This window comes from Lingula anatina, chromosome 3 (genome assembly GCF_051362555.1).
Source record: "Lingula anatina isolate TDL-2025a chromosome 3, LinAna3.0, whole genome shotgun sequence".
NCBI lineage: Eukaryota > Metazoa > Brachiopoda > Lingulata > Lingulida > Lingulidae > Lingula > Lingula anatina.
In genome coordinates, this window is record NC_141769.1 from 15,766,327 (window position 1) to 15,791,813 (window position 25,487).

The following is a 25,487-nucleotide window of genomic DNA, read 5'->3' on the forward strand; positions in this document are numbered from 1 at the left end:
TAATTTTTATAAAAAAATTTAGATATTTATTTCATTAATCTTTAATAAAAAAAAATATCCTCATATTTCTTTCAACGTTATCGGATAAAAAGTATTTGGGGAACATATCAAGAGAGTCCCCGCAAGACAAGCCAATGATTTACGTAAAAACATGTCTGCCTGCAGTTCTGCACCGCTCCTAGGACTGTCATGTCGCATTAAAAGTTTATACTCTTTAGGAATCAGACGACCTTTACTAGTCACAGTTCCGAGGAGTCATAATGGAGTACCTCCTGTTAGAAAATATCAGGGACAGATACAACGCGCGAAGACACCAGCACATATGCCACCCATTTTACCTCGCCAAAGACCAGAATTTTCAGATGATAGAAAGGGATATCAATTGCACTTTATTATTGGAGGTTTCTTTCTTGGATTTTACCTTGGATATAAAAATAGCAGGCTTGTGCTGAATGCTAGCAGAGTGGTAAGATGTATGAGTGATGGTAGTTAGGCAAAATATATAATATTTTTGCATGATTCCCCCCCCCCCCCCCCCCCCCGGTCATACTAACTAATTAATAATAGTTGAAACAAATTAACAAATCGGCATGTGGCAGGGGTAATCCAAGAGAGGGCGAGTAATAGCATTTGTTCTCTTTAGCCCTAACCTTGAAAGCCCTAACCATTTTCAGGGTATGTACACACATTAAACTGTGAATTGTAGGAACTTATGTAAAGTAGGTATATCAGAAAAAATTTCAAACTGATCAGAAAATTATAATACTAATATCTTCTGAAAGGTAATGCAAAAAAAAAAAAAAACAAAAAACAGATGAATTCTTTTGGAATATTTAAAATATTCCTACAAGCAACAAAGATATTGAAGTGTTTTAACTGCTAAATTTCACCAAAAGTGTCCACAGTTTTCAGCTAAAAACCTGTGACCACTGACCAGCAGTGATCACTCAACTGCAGCAGAGCAGCCTGTGAATGGGCCTTTGGCTCAAATTGTTTGTGACCAATTAAGACAATTAGGGCTCTATGTAAATCTAATGACCCAGAAACAAAACCAAAATGGCGACTGCACAAGCACATGGCTAGAATGGCTTCCGTGCAGATCATGTACTATACATGTAAATATTGCGCATCAAATAAAATTTGTTTCGCATGGTTCATTTTTCATGATTTTTCGCCATAATATTGCAAATTTCATGAACTTTACAAGGCATAAATTACAAAAACTTACCTGCAGTACTTATCTGAAATTTTAAACATTTCGTCGAGGCAAAACTTCAAAACATCGGCAAATCAATGTTCTCAAAGATAGCAACATGGGAAGGTAAGGTAACCGGAATTTAGCCTTTGGCTGCCAGCTTATTTAGTAAATGGATTGTATTGGTTTATTTATACAGTGCTAAAAGATTTTTGAATGGAATGTCATCTGCCACCTGTGAGCAGGCCGGTAACAGCTTTCCCCAGCACTACGGTTGGATAGGTTCTACTGTAGCGCCCCTAACGGATTGTGATATACCTATCTAAAGAAGCCACACATAACAAAAACCCCAGTGACTGAATGGTTGACAAAAACAAAAGACTCAGGTGTGGTGGATTGACTACTGTTCATGTGTGCCACAAAGGCCAGGCCCTAATTGCCAGTCAAGGCCACAAATAGTATCTGGTATTGATGGTCAGCCACTTCTTTGGCATATATTAAAGTAGCGCATCCTGTCGAGTGGCTCTTCTTGGCAATAAGGCCATGCCCCAACATAAACAATTGTACCGATTTGTAAAGTTGGATCAATGTTATAATTTACCTAGTAATATATATTGCTCTTATATTAGTACCCCGTTTTCTTGTGTATGTTTGTTTCTTGTGTTTACTTGCGACTGGATTTCTTTTTTGTTTTTTTTTTTTTTGCACTGTACTACATTTTCTGTAAAGCAGAATAAAAGTTATTTACCAGAATCCACTGGAGTCAAGTTTCAGATTACCAGAATCAACAATAAAAATGCATTTATATAATTTCTTCAGGCATATTTCAATGACCTTACCACTTCTTAATTCATTTAATGTTTGCCGTAGGCATACTCCTCCTCTATGCTACTTTGGAAACAAAAATAGATGCAGCAACATGACACCCCAATGTTACCATACTTCGAGACTTATTCACCTTGTTTCCTGCCAAAAAATTATCTAGTAGTATATAAAAGTCATGTCAAATGGTTTTCAGGGTCGTAGATAATTATGTGCTTTTTTCTCTGATGCGAGAAAAGTAATATCATTCATCTAGAGATATATATACATAATGACAATTTTCACTTTTTCTCACATTTTAGGAAGGTGGATGTCAGTCTCATAACCATTCATTATTAAATAGGCACACCTGTTTACATGTACATGCACTGTTGCAGTAACTACTAGACTAAGTATAATCTAGTAGTCTTGCATGTCAAAAAGCAAAATATCAGTGTTTTCCCTCTACTAGTATTCATATTTGCTAGGCATAGAGGCATTGGTTTTGGAGTGGGGAAAGTAGATTATTAGACTTGCTTGCACAACTTAGTTATGTCAAGCCCTGTAATCACTTTGAAATTCATATTTTCAGGAAGGAGAGGTAGGTACCTCTGAAATCCTTTTCCAGCTGTTTCAATACCAAAGTTGTCCATTCTGTTGCAAAGTACGGGCTTTTTTGGATTACTATGGAGTCCCATACCAAGTGTATGAGGTCAACCCTGTCACCAAGGGCGAATTGAGGTGGTGCAAGAAAAACAAGAAAGTCCCTCTTATCTTGGCTCATGAATTTTCTGATGAGGCGATCGCAAAAAGTAAAAATCCTTTGGTAAGGAAATAGGAAGTTGTGTATAAAATGAAGTGTCAAATTTCATGTATTTCATAAATCTTCTCTTTTTAGCCAAGTGAAAAGTATTTAGTTACTCATGGTGAAAGGAAAAACTAAATTCTCAGTGATATGTTTCATTCTTCTTTCAAAATACGTTTTCCCCCTAAATTATTATTTTCTTTTAAACAACCTCCCAAACTTTTTTATTACTAGTAACTTTCTCATGACAAAATTTAAATTTAGGAGTAGAAGTATAATTTAGCCATTTTGTTCAATATTGTTAATCACTACTGAGTAGAGACAGACTATAAATTGTCAATTATTGATAAAAATAATAACTTTCAGTACTTAACATTTTACACGGTTGCATACTTGTAAAAATACCCCTGTAAAAGAATATTTCAGATCACCCAACAAAGAATGTTACCCATGTGAAATAACTTTGATGTAATGAATCAGATATTTCTAAATATTATTGCTATGAATAATTTTTCTCATTTTCTTTATTTGTATATTCTGTAGGAGATGAGGGATTCTAGCACCATCATAAGCATGCTAGCAACAGTAATGCATGAGAAGGGTGGTTATGCTGATCTGAGAAAAGTCATTAGGAACTATCCAGTGTTTGAATCTGAGGAACAAGGTTGGCTTAGGAAAAAGATAAAGCAGGAAATACCTAACAGGTATTTTATTATGTATGGGGAGAACAAAGCAGATGGAACAGAAGCTGGACGAAGGTAAGCATAGGTCAGAAAAATGACTACAAAGAACATGTATGTAAAATGACTAAGTTTTCTCCAAGTCATTCATGAAAATAAATTCTAAATGCATAATTTTCATCTGCCAAGATAAAAATTGTAAATCCAGAGGAGGGTGAATTAAACCAACTATCTTGAGCCCATTTTGATACTAGATACATTTTGTTTTACTTTCAGTGAGGAGAGGAAATGGAGACAGTGGGCTGATGATGTGATGGTTCACATGATCTCCCCCAATGTGTACAGAACCATGCCAGAGGCAGTGCAGGCCTTTTACCAGTTTGCAGAATGGGGGAATTATGACAGTGCATTTGGAACTTGGGCTAAATATGTGATTATCTACGTGGGCGCTTCAGCCATGTATGTAATAGGACAAAGACTCAGAAAGAAGTGAGTGTTGACTTGATGATTTGCAGAATTAAGCAGTTGTAGCACAATGATGCATGTTACATCTAAAGTTTCCAAAGTAAATGGACTCAATCCAGTTGAAAACGAGATAAATATGGTTGTCAAGTCTGTTTATTTTGGGAATATTATGTACAAATTGGACTGAGGAATATCTTTGAAATTAATTTGTCAAATTTCAGCAGTAGATGGCAAGCTCAAAATTGAGCAAGTAGTTAGTTAAAGAGAAGGACTGACCCTAATTTTGAGGAAATCAAAAGTTGTTGCCCCAATTGGTATTTGGGACAAATTTGCAAATGATACCAGGAAAAAACTTAACAATGTTGCATTATTCTCTAAAATCACCCAAACTGTGAATGTTACAAAATTGCAGTTGGAAAAAGAAAACGTGAAATACGTAACCCTAAAATTCAGCTGCTTAAACGTTGCTTGTCAGATGTCATTTGTTTAAAAAAAATGTCATTTGTTTAAAAAAAAACAAAAACAACGAAACCAGTCTTGTTTACAGAGAGTTGATGCTTGTTAATCAACTTATCATTCGCTATAATCTGGCCTAAAAAAGACATTTTCATGAGGCCAGAGCTGAGACAGAGTACATTTTCAGGTCCACATCCTTTGGATCACGTACTAAAGCAATATGAAGAATTGAGCCACTTAATAACAAATATTCCTTGTACCTAGGTACAAATTGAAGGAAGATGTACGGGAGTCCTTGTATGATGCAGCAAATGAGTGGACAAGTGGTCTAGATGGGAAGCAGTTCATGGGAGGTGACAGACCAAACTTGTCCGACTTGGTACGTTATCCTCACCCATGGTAACATATATATTTAAAGTACTGGTGAAGAGGTCTGATGTAAGAATTTTCCGTTTCAGATTCTCTTTGACCAAAGCCCATTGTGCTTGTGATTATTCGTGGAATGTGCCCATTTTCAGGAATGTTTGTCATCATGCTAAATAGAAGATATACTTCAGACTCTGGATAAAGATTACACATTTTTAAAATTTATTTTGGTGAAAAAGAGAAATCAAGTTAAAACCAAATGATGTGCAAGTTAAAAACAAAGAGGGGACATCCTGACTGAAATTAGGGAAGAAACATTTGGAGCTTGCTTGATAAGAGCCAAGCTCCCTTGGAAGCTTGTCTAACATTGATAATCTCATCCTGCATAAATCTTTTTATTGTGACCAAGTAATTATATTTAATAAGTACTTCTAAGATATAATCATTCCAAATATCAATAACATGTCAAACAGAAAAAAAAAATAATAATTTAAAACATCTTTTAAATATGACTGTGTTTCAAGTTGCAATGTGAAATATTAATGTTTTCTCAAACAGGTAATCCAGAACTTATGTATGTTAAAATTTCATAATTACTTATATGATGATCATTCAATTGGGTAAAAAACTTAACAACTTCCATTGGTTTTTGTAGGCAGTGTATGGGGTACTGCGGTCCATGGAGGGATTGGATGCTTTCAAGGACATGTGTACAAATACAAAAATTGGGCCCTGGTATGAGGCAACGAAGGCAGCAGTGGATAGCCATGCAGGAAAATCCCAGAACTCCATGCGGTGATCTATGCAGATACTGTATCATTTAAATTAAAGCCCTTGTGACAGGGATTCCCTGTTGTTGTGAGAATGACTCTGTACAAAGTTTGTTCTTGGAGCATGGGAAACAACAACCATGTGAAAATATATAGAGACATCATTTAAACTGGAAAGCATTTTATGTGAAATGCATCACCCTTCTATAATGTGACTTTAAATAAGAACTTCATGTATTCTTTAAAAATAGAATTGTAAAAACAGAATTTGATGTGTATGTAGACAATTAATCTTATTCCACTTTATTTATTTGCCCACAATGGTTCCACCTGTCAGTTCATTTGTATCAAGTGCTGAGAAATGTTTGTGGTCAATTTTGTGTATTAAATGTATATTTAATACCATTGGCAGCAAGGTAATTTGGTGAAAAGCATCAGACTTATTAACATTTCCTTCTAACAAAATTTTGCTGGCTTGCCATTGGTGGGTAGTACATGTACTATTTATATGCATCTTCGTTTCCGAGGAATGTTTACTCCAAATTTGTAAAGTTCTGAATCAACCCAATTCATCAGTAAACAGCAATTTTGTAATGAACATTATATCATAAAATAAATACTTTTCCACGTCGTGTCACAGGTTGGTTCTTATCTTTCACAAAGATCTATAATCTACTGGAAACCCAAGCTTTATACCATTATCAGCACAATTCCATGGTTTATAGCAAAGTCCAATGCTCATTTTCTGGATTTGGTTGGCAAAATTTTCAAAATGAATAAACCGTGGTCATGCTCTGCATTTTGTTGAATTGATCTTTTTGAAAGCAAAATTTCCAATCACAGCTAAGACTGATTTTCTTTTATTTCTTCACAATAAAACTAGACCTCATTTCTTGAGATCATCGACTACATAAAACATCCAGTCAATTAAAATGCAAAAAATGAACTTAATATTTACATTCAATTGTTTTCAACGTTATTTCAGCATTTTATATTCATTGATTTAAAATGAGCTGACTCAAACTTCATAAACTACTTATTACTCACAATACAATAAGACTTTCCCTAATGGACAAAGCCAGACAATGGAAGAAATCAAACTTTCTGCCTGAGTTTAATCCAAATAACTCTTATGTACAATATATAATGGATGCTGACAGTGTATTAAAAACGGGTTTGTTTAAAACTACTTTTGATATCTTTCCCTTCTGGAACTCCAGGCTCAACTGTTATCAAGTGAAGCACACCTGGTTTCAAACAATCGCTCTTTGCAGAGATATCATCAGAATGAAGTAAAGGTCTGCATTGCAACATCCAGTGGGAAAATTCTGTGCTGTACAATGTCTCTTTTTTATTAAACAATTTAAAATCATCCTGGCTCCTTAACGTCCTTCGACTAAAAAACAAATGCAACAATTACTGTAAAAGAATCGACCCAATTGACAATATTTAGAGCTTCATTAAATATAGCTTAAATTGTCATGCCTTGAAAAATAAAAGACAATATTGCCATGTCAAATAGATTTCTAAACTGCATTTTGGCAATAACTCAATATTCATTATCTAATTTTGTTGTAGAAATCTAGCAGAACAAAAAAGACATCTCCACACTTACTGTATGAGGAAAGGTCAATTTCATCAGGAAGTTCTGTAATGTTGACCTCAAATCTGTCTTGGACATCATTTAGAATCTTGGCATCACTTTCATCTGAGACAAGTGTGATAGCCAAACCTTTGGTACCAAAACGACCAGCTCTGGCCACCTGAAAAAAAAATCAGAAACCATGCATCATACAGGCGAAAAAAGTATGCATAAACATTTTCAACAGAAGTGGGTTATAATAATACAAATGCAAATGATGTCCCCCAAATGCCTCAGCATGCTAGAACTTCGTAGTGTCTCAGTTGGTAGTGCATGTTTTGGTTTCATATGAGATCAAACGAAAGATGGTGGAATGAATCATCATTGACACTGGTAAATCATTTTTTTTGTTTTGTTAGGTAAATAAAATTCAATACAAGATAAACGATAAAACTGACCAGAAGTGACAAACACAATTCATACTACCGTACAAGGATAACATAAAAGAAATAACTGGCAGAAGGGGCATGTGAACAACCGATCCAAAGCGGATTGAAAATAACAAACGGCCATCCCTGAAAGCTGCTTAGTCAAATGCATCCCTCTTATATCCAAATCCCACTTCAAACATTGTGAAATGACATTCATGTACAATCAGTCTGTGATGAAACATCCAGTTTTGAATGACAGTGAAAGCTTACCCTGTGAAGGTATGTGTCTGAGTCTTCAGGCATGTCATAGTTGAACACAATATTGACTCTCTCAATGTCCATCCCTCTGCCAAACAGGTTGGTGGCCACCAGGATTCTCTTCTGAAAATCTTTGAACTGTTGATACCGTGACAGTCTGAAAAAATAAGCAAAGGCAAACTTCAATAAATATTTTGGGGTTGTTATTGCCTAGAAATTGTATGACCATATCATAAATTACTCAGCTATTCTTAAAAAAATAATAAATAAAAATAAATAAAAAAAACTCAATAGGTTCAATTAAGGAAAGAGAAACTAAGTTGTTCCACTACTGATCAACAAATTAAGTCCGTATAGAGTTAATTTTTGCTGAAAGTCAATAAGGGCCTTGCACAACTGTCTAGCTTACCTCTCTTCCTGTGTCATAGCCCTGTGGATAGCAATAGCTGGGAAGTTCTGCTCCACTAGGAGAGCTGCCAGGGCCATGCACCTCTGGACAGACTTCACAAATATGATCACCTGGAATCAACCGGGATAGCATTAGAAACATTCCACAAATAATTATATCACGAGACATATTTGGACCAAAGTACATTCTCATATTAAATATTTCAGTGTCTCAGTTGGTAGTGCATGTTTTGGTTACATAATTCTTCAAACGAAAGATGGTGAAAAAAATCATCACTGACACTTGAAGAGCAATCTGTGAAAGCACAGTTAACAATGCTACAAACAAGAAATTTCATTTCACATACCTCAATGAATCCCTACTATTTCATTTTTATTCATTTGACTATTTCAACTGTGTTAATAAAGTTGACCACCCATTACAAATTATCGAGAAAAAAAGTACTTTTTTTTACTTTAAAAATTCAATAAAAATGGGTCAAGGTTGCTGTGAAGATGTTAAACTCCTTGCACATGAGCCCCTGAAAACCTAGAAATTGGGTCCTTTTTAATAGGCCTAATGAAGGATGGAAAAATCTTCACCTGGTTGAACTCCAACAGATCCAAGAGTTCAAAGAGTTTCCTGTTCTTCTCACTTTCCTTCAGCTTGACGTAGTGTTGCTGCAGTCCGTGCAATGTCAATTTGGAGTCGTCATCAACATACACTTCCATAGGCTGAAAGGAGAGGTAAAACAAGGCATGTCAGCATGCTGCCCCACCCATAAAACCAAGGGTGGGGAAATCGCATGAAAAACCAAAATACATGTACAGCATGAACTAAATCAGAAAAATATAAACTTATCATCTTGGTAATTACTTTGAAGCCAGAAGTAATGAAAATGTGTAACACTACTTCATCTAGTTAATAACAATATTCTACTAAATAAGTTAAGAAAAAGGTCTTCTTCAAAGTGGTTGGTGGCAGTGGCAACTCCTCATCAGATGGCGGATACATACAGTCACCTTGTTTGGTCTGGCTTGGCCATCACATTATTGAACGGTAGCTAAGTAACCAGAGGAACATTTTATGGCAAGCTCCGACCTATGCCAGTGCTGCGGTTCTTCTGGGTGGGAACACAAGAGCTTCTGGTGATCCTTATTTGGTGCGCGCCACTAAAGGTATTGAACGAGAGGCTGAAGATTACGCACTTGCTATGACACCGACGAAGTAGCTCTCTCTCCAAATTACCATAAGAACAATGTCCACATTTTGCTGCATATCAAGAACACGGTTGCTGGCTCTCTGCTGTAAATTTTGAGATTTTCGTATTCAAATGAAATTATCTTGAGCATGAAAAGCTCAAAAGAAAATTTTGATGTGCAAATTAAGCTGGAGGGAACTTTCCACGGTGGAAACCTATACTAATGGGTGCTGATAGCCCATCGCTTTGAGAGCTCAGGGTATCGTGCGCCCAGCAAAAATTCCCTACACTAAGGGCAATGCGACTCCGTCAGCATCTTTGGCTTTGGCAATGAGAATATTTCACTGCATTGGAGTGTGATCCTTGGGTTTCAATTGTCTCTAAGCACAAGGACTCCTCTCACAGATTAAAAACAGTCCTCCTAACATACAGAAGCATCTGTATGCATGATTCATGATCGGCTTAGATTTTGTAAAATTCTGACACAAAATAGCACCAAACATTATTTCAGAAAATTCAGCAGCAGAGAGCCTTGCGAAGATTTCATATGAAGTGGAACAACGCCTGAGTGTGGCACTTTTGTAGGCTTTCAATGACAAAAAACTAGCACGGGATAGAGAGGTATTCCTCTGCCATTTAGCTTGACAGCCGGAGACCTGGCATCTCCACATCTTTTACAGCTCAAAGGACTTATAAGGAGCGAGAAAGGACATTCCTCTGCTGTAAATGCAGAAGCGGGGGTGTTCCTCAGCCGGCAGTTGCCAAACCATGGAGACAGGTAGATGGAGATTTGGTGGACATATTTACATCTTGCATAAACTTCTTGCAGATGGGACGGACTTCCTTGCTGAGAGTGGCACTGAACATCATCACTTGCTTCTCATGTGGTGTGTTTCTGAAGATATCTTGCACATCACGGCGCATGTCTGAAATGTCAAGGAATTTTCAATAAAGTGAACATATCAAAATAAATAAATTTTTACATAATTTAACATAAAACGCAGTAGAACTGAAGCATTTGCATAACCCAGTAGTCTTAAACAGACACATCACCAATGATTGCCAAAAAACAAATTTGTTCAATGAAGTTAACCCCACCAGGCATTCCTTTATCATATAACAAACCCACTTACCAAGCTGCTCCAACATCTTATCACACTCATCCAGAATAAAATGCTTGATGTGCTTCAGATTCAGTGCCTTGCTGCGAATCAGGGCCAAAATACGTCCTGGGGTTCCAACCACGATGTGGGGGCAGTTCTTTTTCAGAACCTCTTCATCCTTCTTGATGGGCATGCCGCCAAAGAACACAGCGACCCGGATGTTGCTCATGTACTTGCTGAATCTCTCATACTCCTTGCTAATCTGGAAGGCTAGCTCTCTTGTATGACAGCCTACAAGTACCGAGACCTGAAAGGACAAGTTTAAAATTATGTTAACAAATCTTAACTATTTATCATCCTTAATACACATCAAGCAGTCAACAATGAGAAAAAAAAACTCTTTGACTCACCTTCCACAAATATTACAGAAAAATTGAGAAGGTTAAAGAAAATACAAAATGTTTTTGTTCACAAATCTTGGTAATTGGGTAAAATGTTGGCAGATTCACCCCACAGCAAAGTACTAATCACCCTCCTCACCTGTCCGTCCACTGGTTCCAGCTGCTGAAGTGTAGCCAGCACAAACACGGCTGTCTTTCCCATACCAGACTTGGCCTGGCACAGGATGTCCATAGACAGGATAGCTTGAGGAATGCACTCGTGCTGGACTGGAGAGATATAATGGAACAGTGTAAATTCTTTTATCACCTGACAGTAGAATTTGTCATAAATTTTAAGAAAACCTGACGATACCATAAAATAAGTAAAATGAGGACTAGAAAAATTGCAACTTTAACAACCGAAAGGATAACTTGTATGAACAGTTTTATTTTTCTTCGCGTCTTAATCAATTGTCTGTATAGAACTTTAATCAAAATATACAGGAGCATACATAAAAGCAATTTAATGTAATTTGTTACAAAAATATCTGAAACAGATATAGCCACAATCTACCTGCAGAAGGATGTTCAAAACCACAGTCTACAATAGCTCTCAACAGTTCTGGTTTCAGTAAGAAATCTCTGAACCCAGAGCTGTGGATGGACACGTAGGTGCCCTTCACGTCTTTCTTCACAGGGGCATCACCGGCTGCCTCCGTGGTGGCGTCGGCCTCCTCTTCTTCGTAGTCCAACAATTCATTTTCCGCCTCTTCTGCCATTTTCAGTGATTTTTTTTAGAAATTTTTCTGAAATCAAACAGTTCACGACGTAAATAATCAAAAACCGAATATTTTTATTATAGTTATTAGTTATGATTTCGTTAGATTGACAAAGCACATTTCTTTGTTCGAACAAAATAAAACAAAGACAAGGGACAAGTCACAAAAGATCATTGAAGAATTTTACTACTAGAACTTCTTACTTGAAAACAGTAAAACTGTTATAGCAGGTCAAACTATCCAGCAATCGTTACACACCACAAAATAAGAAACTGCTGACAAAGGCAAAACTTTTTAGATCCACAAAGTCCAAAGGACCAGAGACATTTACCCAAAAAAGAACCATTATCTGCAAAATTTAAGGTCCCGTTTTAACTTCACTAAGTCTCCCTAAGCATAATTTACGTAATGCAATACGACAAAGAAACTTTTGTCTTTTGAAAAACACGATGATTGAGGATATACTTACTTGCCTGGGTTTCTTCTCAGTTAGCTCACAGCAAGATGGCGGTAATATTAGGGCACCGGTAAATGCTGACGTCATGAAAAGAGGTAAGCCCGCACTGGAAAAAAATTGAAAATGCATTGTCATTAAGAATTTTAGACAGTCCCGTGATAATTTAATTAATTTTAATATGATTCTTTGTCAAAATATTGCAACAAATATTTTTTTGAAGGTTTCAATAAATGCAAAGCTACGTCACTTCCTTTTCTTAACTAGGTCAATTTATCATGTGAGGATCCCCCAGTAAAAGAAAAGAAACAACACGAGATGAGCAGAAGGGAGACAAACGGCATTGATTTGAATGGGCAAAACGAGGCGGAACCCGACTTGACACTGGAGCAAGCCATTGAAGAATATGCTCATGGTATATGATGTTGGATATCTGCATTGTATTGCAAATAATGATTATTGTATAGCTAGGTTTTCTGTTTATTAGTGGTGATGAAGTGTGTCATTATGAAAACTGTAAACTTGACTTATATTATTGCTACAAAACATTATTTTGAAACCAAAGTTTCACCAACTCTGGGGTTCAATATTCATATTGTATCATAAACCAACTGTGGTGCATTTTTGTGCTTGTACCAAAGAGATGAATGGTAAATGCAGATACATTTCGCTCAAAAATAAATGCACTGCTTTTGAACATCTGGGTTAACATCTAGACTAAATTCATATTTTCTTACAGAATATCAGAATATAAACAACACCCTTGACCAGTTAGACTCTTGTCTGGACAGTATCGAGCAGCAGAATGACCAACTTAATGTTAAAATGCTAGAACTGCTACAGTCCAATAGGCAATTAAGACAAGAATTGCAGACTGAGATTGTGGCAAAACAGCAAACAGAGACAGACATGGAAGCAGATTCCACTGAGCAAGACTGCTCTGTAGCAATAGACCAAAATGCTGGGGATGCTAACAAACAAGTGGACAGTTCAGAAAAAACTGAAGAAACATGAATAAAGTATGTGTATTTATTGCAAGCTCGCCCAGAACTGAACATTCCTCAGTGACGGATTTTGACATGAATGCTGATATTCAATTCAGTGAATGGAGTTTACTCAAAACATGCGGTGATGTCCAAGGCTGTTGGTCAATTGAAACAAATGTTTATCACCATGCAGTAATCTACCAGTACTGCATATAGCATAGAAATTTAGGGGAAGAGTGCAATACTGGATATTTACTATAAAACACTTATAACTGGTTATAAAGACTAGTTCTTGAAGCCAAATTTAATACTTCAGTGTATGTGTCATAGCTTTGATTTTGTTGTCAAGTGCTTAGTTACACATGTACTTTACAAAAAACCTTTCGAAAGTAAATTGATGCCATAGAGGCATGTGATTGTTTGCTGTAACTACTTGCTGAGAATGACAATTTTGGGACCAGTGCAGTATTGAGAAAATTACTTGCTGAGATCAATTTAGTGACATGCAGAACTTAAAAATGGAAGTGCCGATGGATTTCCTTTAGCACTAATATATAACAAAATTAAATCAGTGTGAAGTTTGGCAAGTCCATTTCCTTTTGTTTGTTGTTGTGAAGGGGATACTTGGTATATTTTTGCCACTTGTGAAAGTTATATACATGAGATTTGGTCAGTATTTTCCTTTTTCCAGCCCTACAGAGGCCCCCAAAATTTTACGGCTAAGCCAGTCATACCAGTACTTCAAAATACAGTAAAAAGAAGGCCAATTTCTAAACTTAAATCTTGTTTTAAATTTATTGAGCTCCAACATCAACATACATACTAATGTATGAAACAACTTAACCATGTTTTTTTGAAATCATAATTTAAATCTATGAACTGTCATCTAGAGAAAAACAAAAACGGCTCAAAAAATAGCACGAGATCTTTGTGGATAAAGAATGTATTGGCTTCTGGCTTTGCAAATTAGACCCTCATGACATAACCTTCATGTACAGTACACCTTGTATAAAACTTCCCTTGTCACAGTACAATGTCAACAACATTTCTGCATTCCACGTACAAGTTCTTCCACAATGTTTTTAAGCAGACATCAGATCAAATGGAATGTCAAATATTCTTTCATCCACTGATTGCAGTTAAAATGAGAATATTCCTCAAGGCATGGCCCCAACACAATACAAAGCTATAGCAGTAAAATGAATAACTGGCATTGCATGCCAAAATAAAATAAATTCAAAGTACTGTCACATGGAGCTCTTTTTAAGCTGATCATAACTGAAAGTATGTTTTAAATCATGTAAAATGTCATTTCAGAGATGTACAGCAAATATAAATAATGTAATTCATTATTTTTTTTACTACAAGATTTCAACAACAACAACAAAATCACTGCAGCATCCAATTAGTTAACAAAGAGGCAAGTATTTTGAAGTACTAGTAAATACCCTTGGCTTATATCCACTATTACCATAAAAGCAAAATCCAGTTAAAATTTTGAATCCAGTTTTCATATTTTCTTCACATCAGAAGTCTTGTGAACTGAATCTCTTGCAAGTGTCACTACATGTTGTACTTGTACAAATGAAGCCTTTCCTGGGTTTCTGTCCAATTCTCCAACTTGCAGCTGCTGGTTTTACTTATTGGTCACCAGTGCCTAATTTTCCGTTCTGCTCAGCCCCCATCTTCTTTCGCAGGCGATGATACTCTTGTAGCCTGTAACAGTACATGATCTAATGGTCAGTGAATAGTTTGATAAATTTTATATGTTTTAAAATCAATCCATTATTATTTTTTTTCTTTGCTAGAACAAATTAGACATGAAGTTAATGACCACTCAGCTTGTCGTAACAATTAATTTATCAAATTACACAGATGTATAGAGTTTCAGCAAAATGGTCAAAATCATTTGGATACAAGAATATTTTTCTTCAAAATGCATACATGAACATTCTCTTTCCATATAACTTATCATTAAAATAATGCCTAAAATTTAAAAAAATCCAGAAAGAGAACTAGAGAGCTGGCCCAGTGGCTGCCAGTGAATGAAATTAATGCAGCAGCTGTTATTTCACTCTTGTTGTTACCTAAGAGCATTAACTTTGATGAAGCCTCCAGCATCTATAGGGTCATAGTTGCCCTGGACATCCATGCTAAAATATGACAGAAACACTTATATAAATATGTATTTTACATGATATTTGGTAAACTTCAACCAATGCTGATAATTTTAAATAGTGACTCAGGGTTCTCTGTCATCAGCTTTATATATAATACTTTAGTTAGCCAGTGGATATCATTTGGTTTATTAATGAAATTTTAGATAGATGTGTAAAAAATGAACTTTACGACTATGAATCTCCTCATTTAGGGGCACCAAATTTAAGCAGAAGCACCTTATTCAATTGCCATGAAAAATACTACCAAGATGTAAAAACTTATAAATAAACACTGTATGTCAACAGTAGCCTCTGTACCTTACTAATTCCTCATTATAGAGGGAAAGTGGAGATTCGCGTCCTAGAATATAAATGCCCCCTTTGTACAATGCCAGTGTTACTGTCCCCTCCACACACTCCTGACTCTTGTCTATACAGTGGCGGACAAATTCACACTCAGGGCTGTCCCAGAAGCCTGCAAAAATATACACCTCACACTTAACGTATACTATTCACAATGATGGATAGTTACATTGTTGCAATATGATTGTAAAAACTAAAGGTACACTTATAGCTGGATTCAATCTGAACAATATGAACTACTTGGCCAAATCCATTAATCAAATTCAAAAAGAAAATAATGCTATACAATACTTTGAACCTTACCTCTATACACCATATCTGAAAATTTGCTGCTTAGACTCTGTTTGATTTTTCGCAATTCCTGAAAATACAAAAATCAAAGTACATCATCTTCTGATTATAGTCCACACAGTAACAATTATTTTGTAGATAAATAGGTATAACATAAATTATTCACAAAATTCATTATTTGTGGGATAAAGTGGGCCTTGTTCAACAGCTAATAATGCTCAACCTTTATTCCCCGAATGAACTGCATGGTCAGCACAAATGCCACAATTAAAGCACCAAACATTATGAAAATCATCAGAATTCAACCAAGATTTTTGAATCCGAGTCATCCGACATCCTGCACAGGATACGAGAGACTATCAACATCAGCCGTCACCAGTCACCCATGAATAGAGACACAGGGGGTGGAATGACATTATAAGAGGGTCCTGGCCGCTATACCACCTAGCGGTCAGTGAGTGTCAACATCTCCTCAATATTTGGCACAGGAGCCATGATCTACTGACTCTAAAAATAAATAAATGATAAATAATTTGGTATCCCCCCATGTTTACAACTGAATATTTTAGAGAAATTTGCCTACCCTGTCCATTGTGAACACCTCAATGTCCATATGGGCTTGGAACAGGATGGTCCCACCTGGGGTCTCATATATCCCTAGAGAAAATCAATAATATTTTTATAAGACTGGTAATCAATAAACAAGCCGTGCACTAGACTGTATATATGCACAAAGAAAAAAGTGCATTTACAGTTCTGAAGTACAAAATTAGAAAGAAAAAGAGAAGACTTGGTGATACAAGCACACCTAAAAGATAACAGGTCAGCAATAATTTTGTCTGACTGATTTTTATTATTTCATTTTTTGCTAATACTCATATTAAGTATAAAAATTAAAAGCATTAACCGCAGTTGCTGAAAATGTACCACTAACATACCTCGAGATTTCATTCCTATGAATCTGTTCTCTACAATATCGATTCTTCCTATGCCATGACTTCCACTGAAAACACAAAAACGTGCTTATAGAACTCCAAAAAGCCTTAAACAATTTAACAAAAAACACTGTCAGACCTATGGGCAATATTTTCCATGGGAACTGAAATATATCATTTCAAATAAGCTCCTTAATAGTGCCTGTCAGTAATTTGGAAGAAGACCAAGTATCGGATTTTTATGTGAAGAGTTTTTTGAAAGTCCAATCAGTAGTTTATTCTTCTCTATAGAAAACCAGTCAAAAAGGTTAAGGAAATGTTTTTATTATCCACAAAATTGACCTAGATACTTTTTAACAGAAAATATTTATATAAGTGTTCATGACAATATTCTATCACAGTTGACTATATTTCAGTTGCTCCTTCACCAAGGAAACCCATGCAATCATAAAGGTTAAGAAAACTAAAAAAAGAGACAAGTGACATACAGTTTGTACAAACAGAAAAAGTATATTTAGTGTATGCACTGACTGCCATAGTCTATCACTCTTTCCAGACTTAACTGAGCAGCATAAAGTTATTTTAATACTGACAATCAATTCTCTGTCAAAGTAGTTTAGTTAAATACACTCAGGAGATCACTCTTAAGTACAAACATGTATTATATGCCCTAATGACAATAACATGACTAGAATTCAATGAAGTAAAATAACTGATATCCATCAGTGTTTATCTACTACATGATTAAGTTTTACATACCCTACTTTGTTGAGATAAAGATATAATTCCAAGGCAGATGTAACCACTGTTCCATCCTCCAAGTTCTTCACTTTCACAGGCACACCTGTAATGGAGAAAATTTTTGTCAATATCAATAAATAAACAAAGAGGAAGTAAGGCAACTATTTAGTAATTTGTGCAGTCTGAAAACTTAGAAGTGTTTGTGAATATAAATCTCTTCAGAAGTATTTACATATTACTTTAGAATAACCGTGTGCACATTATATTCAAATTAATCAACTTTAGAGAAGGTTAGATTTGTTAATGATGTCTTGCATGCTTTGATTTTAAATAAAAGAAAATTGTGTTGTGATTAAGAAAAATCAAATTATTTTCAATAGATGCATTTGGCCATATTTTACAACCTAACAATAAAAAAATATATATAATTATAAGGGATCAAAAGTTTACACATAATTTTGTGAAAATAATGAGATATTAGGAAAAAGATGCAATATATTTCTCACTTTTGATTCCTAGATGTGTATCTTTCAATTTAACAATAATTAGGAATGCAACCTTTTGTGCTTTGAAATTTTACCATGTTTGAAATCAATTTCAAGTCTCAATGGCTGTTCAGGAGCATCTTTAGGGTCCGTTGTCATGAGATACAGGTCTTTTGGAGCTTCAGCTTTTGGATCCTCTAAAATTCCCGACTCAAAACTAAAATGAGAGGTTAATGACATGATAAGCTGTCTATATTCACTTTTTATTAGTTTACTAAATATACTGACTATTATTTTTTGGTAGAATATTCAGTTGAAGTAAATATTAAGTCAGATTAATGAAGTCATCAGGTCTGCAAACTTAAAAATATTTCGTTGTGTCTATTTTTTTTTACTTAAAAATACTTTTTCAATAAATTAATGAAACTTTCAGATTTCTCCTACCAAACTGAAAAATGAATCTTCTGGCAATAAGCTTTTTATTTCTACATTGTATTAATCCCTGACTGACTTGCCTGATGTGCATGAGATTAGCATCCATACTCCAAGGAGATTTGGGAGTGACAGGGAGAGGGATATTGTTTTCCTGAAGAAAGATGTGCTTAGAGATGATCACTCATAGATTCACTATGCAGACTACATATTATCACTTGGTGGTAAATGTAGTAATCAACAATGAAATAAAATGAAATTAAATTTTAAGACTGGACTACATTCAAAACTTTGAAAAAAATATTAGTAGTTCCTAAAATAAATACCTTGGCAAACTCAAACAGGTCCTGGCGCCCTCTGAATTTCTCATAGAACTCTGGCATTCTCCAAGGAGCAATTACCTGGAATAGAAATTTTAACAAAATTATTTTATTAGTACCAGTAATTTGTTATCATCTCTTGGGGCCTGTTTTTCAGTCTTGAAAGACTGGCATGTACCAGTAAGACTGTTAGTAAGTTTTAGTTACATATAACTGAATGATCACTTAAACGGGCAGTACGACAGAGCATAGTGCTCTGTAACTTAGGCTATACTTGTTTATAGTCATATACTGATTTCCTACTTATCATTGTTTGATAAGATTGACTTTAAATTGTTTACACATGTTCATGAAGCACATATCTGAATGGTTACATATGACAATATTTATTAAGTAAAATTAATGTCTATATGTAATAATTAATGTTTTCTTAACATACCTTAACCTGTGGGTAGAGAGCATAGCAGGAAAGTTCAAAGCGTATCTGGTCATTGCCTTTGCCAGTTGCACCATGGGCTATGTACCCAGCCCCTTCCTCCTTACACACCTTCACCATACCTCTGGTATTATAACAACATAGAGACGTATATTAAATAATCGCAAAGCATTTTGATTACTACATACAAGCTCAATTTCAATATTTGTGTGAAATGGAAAAGCCTTGTTCAAATTGAAAGTAAAATCTCATTCACAAACTATGCTTAGTACTGAAATTATCATTTTATTTAGTTTACTTTATTTTGTATATTAGTTTTTGGATATTACAGATTTGTTAAAACAAATGAATAACAAGAAAACATGACAAAGCTAAAAATTATGAATCATTACTTTGCCATCATAATCATCTAAAAATATGAATTTTAAGAAAAATATGTTATAGTTTCTACCTGGCAATACAAGGTCTGGCAAAGCTTGTGCCCATAAGGTAACGATCTTCATACACAGCGTTTGCCTGAACTCCTGGCCAGATAAACTCCTCCACAAACTCCCTACGGACATCCAAGCAAACAAACTGGAATATAAAACATGTATTGTACGTGTATTAGAGAAAACACTTTGACAACTGCAATTTACTTCACAAATTTATTCATTACTCTGTCAGCTAAAGCAATGTAAAAATGTTTACATAAATCCATATACCTGTACACGATTTTTGACCCGTTTTAATTGGAACATATATATGTCTAACAAACAAACAAACAGACAAACAAACAAAAATAATGATGTCTTCTCAGTAGCAGGGTTTTTCCCAGAACTTGGGGTACAGGGAATCCAAAATGTGAATCTGTAATTTGGTCATCAATTTACAAGGAGTCTAACCAAAACAAGCCCAACCAAAAAAACCAACATTTCCCCAAAATTGTCTTAATTTGAAAGTACAGGTAATTGTCTTTTGAGGGTTAAAGGCTGCAAAATAATGGCTGGACAGATCTCTATGAAAGGCCTTGCTTGAAACAAAAAGAGCCCTCACCTTTTTGGCCCCAAGCATCATTGCTTTCTTCTCAGCTGCCTCAAAATCTTCATCCTGTCCAACATTAGCCTGTAATACACCAATGCAAAGACCTCACTGTATTTGCATCTTAACATTTTGTATTTATTCTACTTGCACAGGAAGAGCACTCCATGGCTATACTTCCTATATGTTATTTGACAGACCTGCTTTTTTTGTCATATGTTAGAAATATCATTTAAATCAACTGAACTCAATTATTGTGTAAAAGACAGCTGCTGTAGAAGTGTGGTGTTACATATATACAGACAATTAAGTGCCCATATGCCCACATGGGAGTTCAGTATCCTCTGTTGAAGGTGACACATGTATGGCCACCGTGACAACTATGATATGTAATTATAAATGAACTAACCATATAGGTAACCACTTCAAATCCTCTTTGTTTCAGCCATACTAATATACAGGATGTATCCAATCCACCACTGTAGGCTAGCACCACAATCTTGTTCTCTGACATCTCTGAAGAAATTGTCCTTAGAAAAGTGATTGATCTGAAAGAAAAAGGGGAAAAAAGGCATGAACTGACAAACTTTTACTTTTTGTCTATTATTGCAAACAAAGTAAAGTCCCTTCAGTTCAATAAATTGGTGATTTTCGTTGATATTTGACAGTGTACAAAAAGACCTATCATGCAGGCGTAATGCTTACATGACCATATTTCATATCAGCCATTTAATTTTTGCCAATTCAATGATAGACTGTTAAGAAAAACGGGGAGAAATATTGAACCTACATTTCACATTAGGCCACACTTTTTTATTTTTATGGATGACATCCTCTGGGTACCCCAAAATCGGTGCGAGAGGGCAAAAAAAAAAAAAAAAAGTCCAAAAAAAAAAATACTGCTTAAGTAAAGGAATATGCTGTCAGTACACAGCTGGAAACACAAATTTTACCACAGAAACACGTATCAAACTAACAATGTGTCTTTATCCATGCTCTCAAAATATTAAAGCATTGTGAATGCTTCATAGAAATGTAAAGTCATGAATAGATATACTTCATATTACCAAATCTATTTAGGCCCTAAGGTTATTTCATGCATTTAGTTGGTATAGCAATCAATAAAACAAATATCAATCAAACAGCGTGTCTTTATTTGTATTCTCAGAATATTAAAGCATTTTGAACACTTCACAGAAATGTTTAAAAAATGATGCAAAGATATGCTTAATACTACCAAATCTATTAAAGGTCATTTCGGACGATGCCATTTTGTCTACTTCAACTCACACGAAGCAGCCAAACTGTCAGGTGGCCTGTCCGACCTTCAGCCCACCAAATACCTCGACGCCCTTGTCGACCCTTTTTTTCGCTACAGAAAACCTGGTATTAATGTGCTGCTTTGTACAGAATGTCACAGAAATTTTTCGGGCGATAATTGCTGGCCGCCGCCAGCCTTTCTCACAATTGTAAAAAGGTGATATCTCCATGCCCAATATCAATGGCATACCAATCCAAAACGATGGAGCCCGTTCTCTTTATGACTTTTATTGTTGTGTAATTTGAAAGTAATCCTAGAGATGAATTTGACGGCAAAGCGGCCGCATTGCCATGTGGCGATAATACGCATGCGCAGAAAGCTCATTTCCTGGCAACAACCGACTTCGTTGGGGGCTGGGGGGGGGGTTTTTTTTTTTTTTTTTTTGGAGAACGGGCGAAAATCGGTGCGCGCGCAGGATGTCATCCATAAAAATAAAAAAGTGTGGCCTTATAGTTATTATCTTCACTTTTGATCAATATTATCAAAATTCCAATTTAACCTACATGTAATTCACTGTATTCAGTTGCCAAACTTTATTAATTTTCACCCAGAATACACACTTCTTGATAACTTTATAATCTTGATACTTGGAGGCATACCTTTATATATATATATTGAACCGGGCCCATTTTGTCATGGTTAAGACCAATCATGTAAAAAAACAATATGTCATCTTTCCAGCTAAATGTAATGCTGTTCTTAATACCTGTCCAACAGGCAATGAAAGAACAACCATTTTACTTAATTAACACAATACAGGATCATTTCCCTGTTATCAAAGATTCATTCAAAAGCAAGATAATATCAACACTCATAATGAACACAACATCTTTTTTGTTTGTTTGCTTGTTCTTTACCAGTTATGATAAACAGCATGAAGTCAAAATACAAATGGAATATGGTATCACCACATGAGCACTAGATGACCTGCTAGATAACCTTGGTTGAACTTCAGACAAAGAGGACCTTACGGTCTCACTGTCTGATCGCAGACATTGGAATCTCTTCATGCATAGCACTAACAGGGGATCGAAGGAGGAACAATACCTATACACATATAATTTATAAATGACTACAGGTAGATCCTGTCAAAGTCAACCAGTTTGACAAATTAAATACAGAGAATACAGAAATTGTTTTTGGTAATTTATTTTCCTCTATTTTCTTTTCAGTTGCTTGATTTGAAACTACAAAAATAAAATTAATAAAAAAAAAAAAAAAACTCAGGCAGCAATATGACCTATTTAAGAGTGAGTGTTAAGCCAATAAATCTAGAAATTCATTGATTTTCATGACCAAAACATCTTGATTACGCATAGGTAAACATGAATATGTAACAGTATGTTATATGGTCCTATTATTATACATGCTTTTAACAAAGTTTAAGTTGGCCAGTATGTGTGTATCAAAAGGCTCACCAAACTGGAGCATAATTAAGTAAGTTCAGCAACTGTGCTTTACTTCTTGAGCACATTTGGGACAAAAAAGCCAAGGTATGATAATTACCCCGTTCACATATTTTCTATGTGCGAAAAAGATCGAGCTAATATGTCAGGGACATCAATGATTTTCAAAATACTCTCATCTTGGTATTTCAACCCTCTTGATGTGGGCCTGCTCTCACCTGAACAGGTACACATGTAAAAGATTGTATAAGTGTACATAGAAACAATATTCTCCCTATCCAGGTCACACGAAAGGTTTGCTTTCTACACCAATAATATTAATCAAAAACAACAAAACATGGAAAGGGCTTGGAGGGACAGAATCTTTATCAATGACTGATCCTATTGTCACCCCTTCTTCAGTATACTTACCAGCCTGTACTGTAGCTTGCTTTATATACAGGATGGCCTAATTATTCAGTGAAGTTTCAATGAATGAATATTATAGAAATAAAAGGCATTTACTAGGCATTAATCCAGTGTAGTGTGAGCTGATATTAAAGTGCACCAGGTCAACTTTAGTCTGTGCCAAATACTATTAAATAAGCAGGGCATCCGGGCCACTAGGGTCTCAGAATTTTCTCACTGGCCCAAACCAAAATTCACTGGACCTAGTCAAATTAAAAAAAAAAATTAAATTGTCACAATGAGATTAAACAGGCTTCCTTTTATAAGTAAGAACAAAAACATGGGGTTTTCAAAAAATTAGGCCAGTGGATGACTTTTTTAGAAATTTCACCAGCCTAGTCCAATTTTTACAGGTATTGACATTTGGGCCAGTGGTTAACTTCACAGACTGCAACTTAAAAAAAATGTTGGTTTCTAGTGCATGTGCTGAGCCAAATTGTACACAACAAATGTATATATGTATTCTACTGAAAAAAAAAATGAAACTGATCAATATATTCAAAATTATTTTCAAAATTTTATTTGAAGTTAAAAACAAATTTGAAAAATATGAAGACCAGGGTACTAGGTACTATAGACCTAGGTATAATTTTTATGGCAATTTTTTTTTCAATTCTAAACAAATTAGGCCACCAGTATTACCTCAGTATGGATATTTCTAACTTCGTTGTTTTGAAATAACACTTGAAAGATCAAAGTCAAAATCTGCTGTTTGTAAATCGCCAGACATACCTATTTTGGCAAGACATGCATACCAATTACCCTTGTAAGCAGTTAGACGTATGTTTTATTGACAAATGCAACGCTGTTTTAAAGTATCTGAAGCAAGGGGCTGCATAAATAAATAAATACGTTTCAGTGCTAGCTAGCTGTCTACACAAAACGCAGTAACCAAACGTACAGGGTCACTCAAACAATAACCCAGTATTCTTCTTCTCTAGCATCAGCATCCGTTTTAAAATATTAATTATTACGCCATTATGAACTAGGCTGATGTGAATAATAACACGTGCAGGGATATAACACACTGACATTCCACAGAGATGAATGAACAGTGTAGAAAGTAGCACATAAGTGAGATCAAGCAAAATATGTTAATCAATATATGTACGACTAACCTTAAAGTGTACAACTATACAAGCGCTAGACCACCTTAAAACGTACAGCCGCACGCTTCGAGCTTCTTCAAGGAAATGTGTCCTCTAGCCGGCTGATTGCATCAGATATCCCAGTATTGCGTCAGAAATCTTAGGCCGCATACAGCATCGCCGACGTTTAGTTCTCCCACTGTATCCTTACGGAAAAAAAACTAATTCGACTGTAGGCCTATTACTGTATCCGATATCCAACCAGTTTAATATCCCATCGATTGCATCAGCTGAATTGCGTCAGAAATCTGAGGTCGTCTGTGTTTGTTTTTCCGCAAATAATATAATATAGGCCTACCACGTATGTATACACTTCTTCACGTACTTGTAAGGTGTCACGTACCCTTTTGAGGATTAATGTAGGCCTTATGTGTTGTCCTTTTTTTTTTTTTTTTCATAAGAAGTTGTTTTCTTTCCCCTCAGTCAACCTATAATTTCTTAGCACTACATGCCGTGTAAGTAACCTTTTTGAATGCATGGGATGTAGGTTTTCAACAGCTAGTGGGGTTGAACTTCGAAAATGAAAGTACGTTGAACAGGCAGGCAAGTCCTACCATTTTGTCTCTTTTGTAAAGATAAGAAATGCCTTAGTTGTGCACTCAAAATGCTAAGTGCACTGATCGGGGAACAACATGTTTAATGGAATTTTTCCTAATTTGGGCATAGTACCCCCAAACCCAATATAGAGGTGCATTTCATATGCTGAAGTGTTCAAAAAATTAAATTGAATGAATTGAAAGTTGTACTCAATTTTTAAAACAAAAACTCGCGACCGTTTCAATTTTATTTTAATTTTTGATTTTTACCATGTATTTACATTATGTATTTAGAGTCCTAAATGATAACGTATGTTCCGGTAACGTAGCGTTCGGGGTCATTTATT

The 25,487-nt window shown here is 35.4% G+C and overlaps 4 protein-coding genes and 2 non-coding genes across 8 annotated transcripts; 2 read left to right on the forward strand and 4 right to left on the reverse strand.

The window, feature by feature from the left end:
• The first annotated feature begins 120 nt into the window (after window positions 1–120).
• On the forward strand, window positions 121–6,175 carry LOC106176066 (prostaglandin E synthase 2). Its single transcript, XM_013558282.2, has 6 exons — window positions 121–466; window positions 2,589–2,822; window positions 3,345–3,559; window positions 3,758–3,970; window positions 4,667–4,781; window positions 5,424–6,175. The coding sequence occupies exons 1-6, from the start codon at window positions 152–154 to the stop codon at window positions 5,565–5,567; spliced, it is 1,236 nt and encodes a 411-aa protein (XP_013413736.2). The 5' UTR covers window positions 121–151; the 3' UTR covers window positions 5,568–6,175.
• Window positions 6,176–6,382: 207 nt separating this feature from the next.
• LOC106151493 (spliceosome RNA helicase DDX39B) lies at window positions 6,383–12,223 on the reverse strand. The gene is made up of 10 exons (XM_013524784.3): window positions 12,130–12,223; window positions 11,456–11,687; window positions 11,042–11,169; window positions 10,532–10,808; window positions 10,206–10,324; window positions 8,800–8,931; window positions 8,219–8,328; window positions 7,822–7,966; window positions 7,154–7,301; window positions 6,383–6,934 (listed from the first exon to the last, which is right to left on the reverse strand). The coding sequence occupies exons 2-10, from the start codon at window positions 11,658–11,660 to the stop codon at window positions 6,921–6,923; spliced, it is 1,278 nt and encodes a 425-aa protein (XP_013380238.1). The 5' UTR covers window positions 11,661–11,687; window positions 12,130–12,223; the 3' UTR covers window positions 6,383–6,920.
• Window positions 7,434–7,512, reverse strand: LOC112042129 (small nucleolar RNA Z195/SNORD33/SNORD32 family). The gene has a single exon (XR_002886433.1). It is a non-coding gene; the product is annotated as a small nucleolar RNA Z195/SNORD33/SNORD32 family (small nucleolar RNA).
• Window positions 8,423–8,501, reverse strand: LOC112042128 (small nucleolar RNA Z195/SNORD33/SNORD32 family). Its single transcript, XR_002886432.1, has one exon. It is a non-coding gene; the product is annotated as a small nucleolar RNA Z195/SNORD33/SNORD32 family (small nucleolar RNA).
• On the forward strand, window positions 12,049–13,692 carry LOC106176074 (bublin coiled-coil protein-like). Its single transcript, XM_013558295.3, has 3 exons — window positions 12,049–12,212; window positions 12,382–12,529; window positions 12,854–13,692. Exons 2-3 carry the CDS (start codon window positions 12,433–12,435, stop codon window positions 13,126–13,128), a joined length of 372 nt encoding a protein of 123 aa, XP_013413749.2. The 5' UTR covers window positions 12,049–12,212; window positions 12,382–12,432; the 3' UTR covers window positions 13,129–13,692.
• Window positions 13,693–14,360: 668 nt separating this feature from the next.
• Window positions 14,361–24,823, reverse strand: LOC106176073 (argininosuccinate synthase). Of its 3 annotated transcripts, XM_087007567.1 has the most exons (16): window positions 24,575–24,821; window positions 23,635–23,659; window positions 20,692–20,830; window positions 20,298–20,366; window positions 19,714–19,838; window positions 19,266–19,386; window positions 18,833–18,907; window positions 18,590–18,660; window positions 18,170–18,291; window positions 17,608–17,692; window positions 16,852–16,916; window positions 16,497–16,570; window positions 15,926–15,983; window positions 15,578–15,734; window positions 15,188–15,253; window positions 14,361–14,816 (listed from the first exon to the last, which is right to left on the reverse strand). In XM_087007567.1, exons 3-16 carry the CDS (start codon window positions 20,794–20,796, stop codon window positions 14,741–14,743), a joined length of 1,269 nt encoding a protein of 422 aa, XP_086863693.1. In that variant the 5' UTR covers window positions 20,797–20,830; window positions 23,635–23,659; window positions 24,575–24,821; the 3' UTR covers window positions 14,361–14,740. The 3 variants fall into 3 exon arrangements, with proteins under 3 accessions (XP_086863693.1, XP_013413746.2, XP_086863694.1); XM_013558292.2 differs by lacking the exon at window positions 23,635–23,659 and having other exon boundaries at window positions 24,575–24,820; XM_087007568.1 differs by lacking the exons at window positions 14,361–14,816; window positions 23,635–23,659 and having other exon boundaries at window positions 15,184–15,253; window positions 24,575–24,823.
• Between the last annotated feature and the right edge of the window lie 664 nt (window positions 24,824–25,487).

What these genes read in the sequence shown, in the direction of transcription:
- LOC106176066 (XM_013558282.2), top strand. Translation starts at nt 152, where the DNA reads ATGTCTGCCTGCAGTTCTGCACCGCTCCTAGGACTGTCATGTCGCATT. An exon ending in TGCTGAATGCTAGCAGAGTG is followed by an intron (nt 467 to 2,588) that starts GTAAGATGTATG and finishes TCATATTTTCAG; the next exon opens with GAAGGAGAGGTAGGTACCTC. An exon ending in GGAACAGAAGCTGGACGAAG is followed by an intron (nt 3,560 to 3,757) that starts GTAAGCATAGGT and finishes TTTTACTTTCAG; the next exon opens with TGAGGAGAGGAAATGGAGAC.
- LOC106151493 (XM_013524784.3), bottom strand. Translation starts at nt 11,660, where the DNA reads ATGGCAGAAGAGGCGGAAAATGAATTGTTGGACTACGAAGAAGAGGAG. An exon ending in TTTTGAACATCCTTCTGCAG is followed by an intron (nt 11,170 to 11,455) that starts GTAGATTGTGGC and finishes ATATCTCTCCAG; the next exon opens with TCCAGCACGAGTGCATTCCT. An exon ending in CAGACACATACCTTCACAGG is followed by an intron (nt 7,302 to 7,821) that starts GTAAGCTTTCAC and finishes TTTTTTTTTCAG; the next exon opens with GTGGCCAGAGCTGGTCGTTT.
- LOC106176074 (XM_013558295.3), top strand. Translation starts at nt 12,433, where the DNA reads ATGAGCAGAAGGGAGACAAACGGCATTGATTTGAATGGGCAAAACGAG. An exon ending in CATTGAAGAATATGCTCATG is followed by an intron (nt 12,530 to 12,853) that starts GTATATGATGTT and finishes ATTTTCTTACAG; the next exon opens with AATATCAGAATATAAACAAC.
- LOC106176073 (XM_087007567.1), bottom strand. Translation starts at nt 20,796, where the DNA reads ATGTCAGAGAACAAGATTGTGGTGCTAGCCTACAGTGGTGGATTGGAT. An exon ending in AGGTGTTCACAATGGACAGG is followed by an intron (nt 15,984 to 16,496) that starts GTAGGCAAATTT and finishes TTGTATTTTCAG; the next exon opens with GAATTGCGAAAAATCAAACA. An exon ending in TATAATGAGGAATTAGTAAG is followed by an intron (nt 15,254 to 15,577) that starts GTACAGAGGCTA and finishes GTCATATTTTAG; the next exon opens with CATGGATGTCCAGGGCAACT.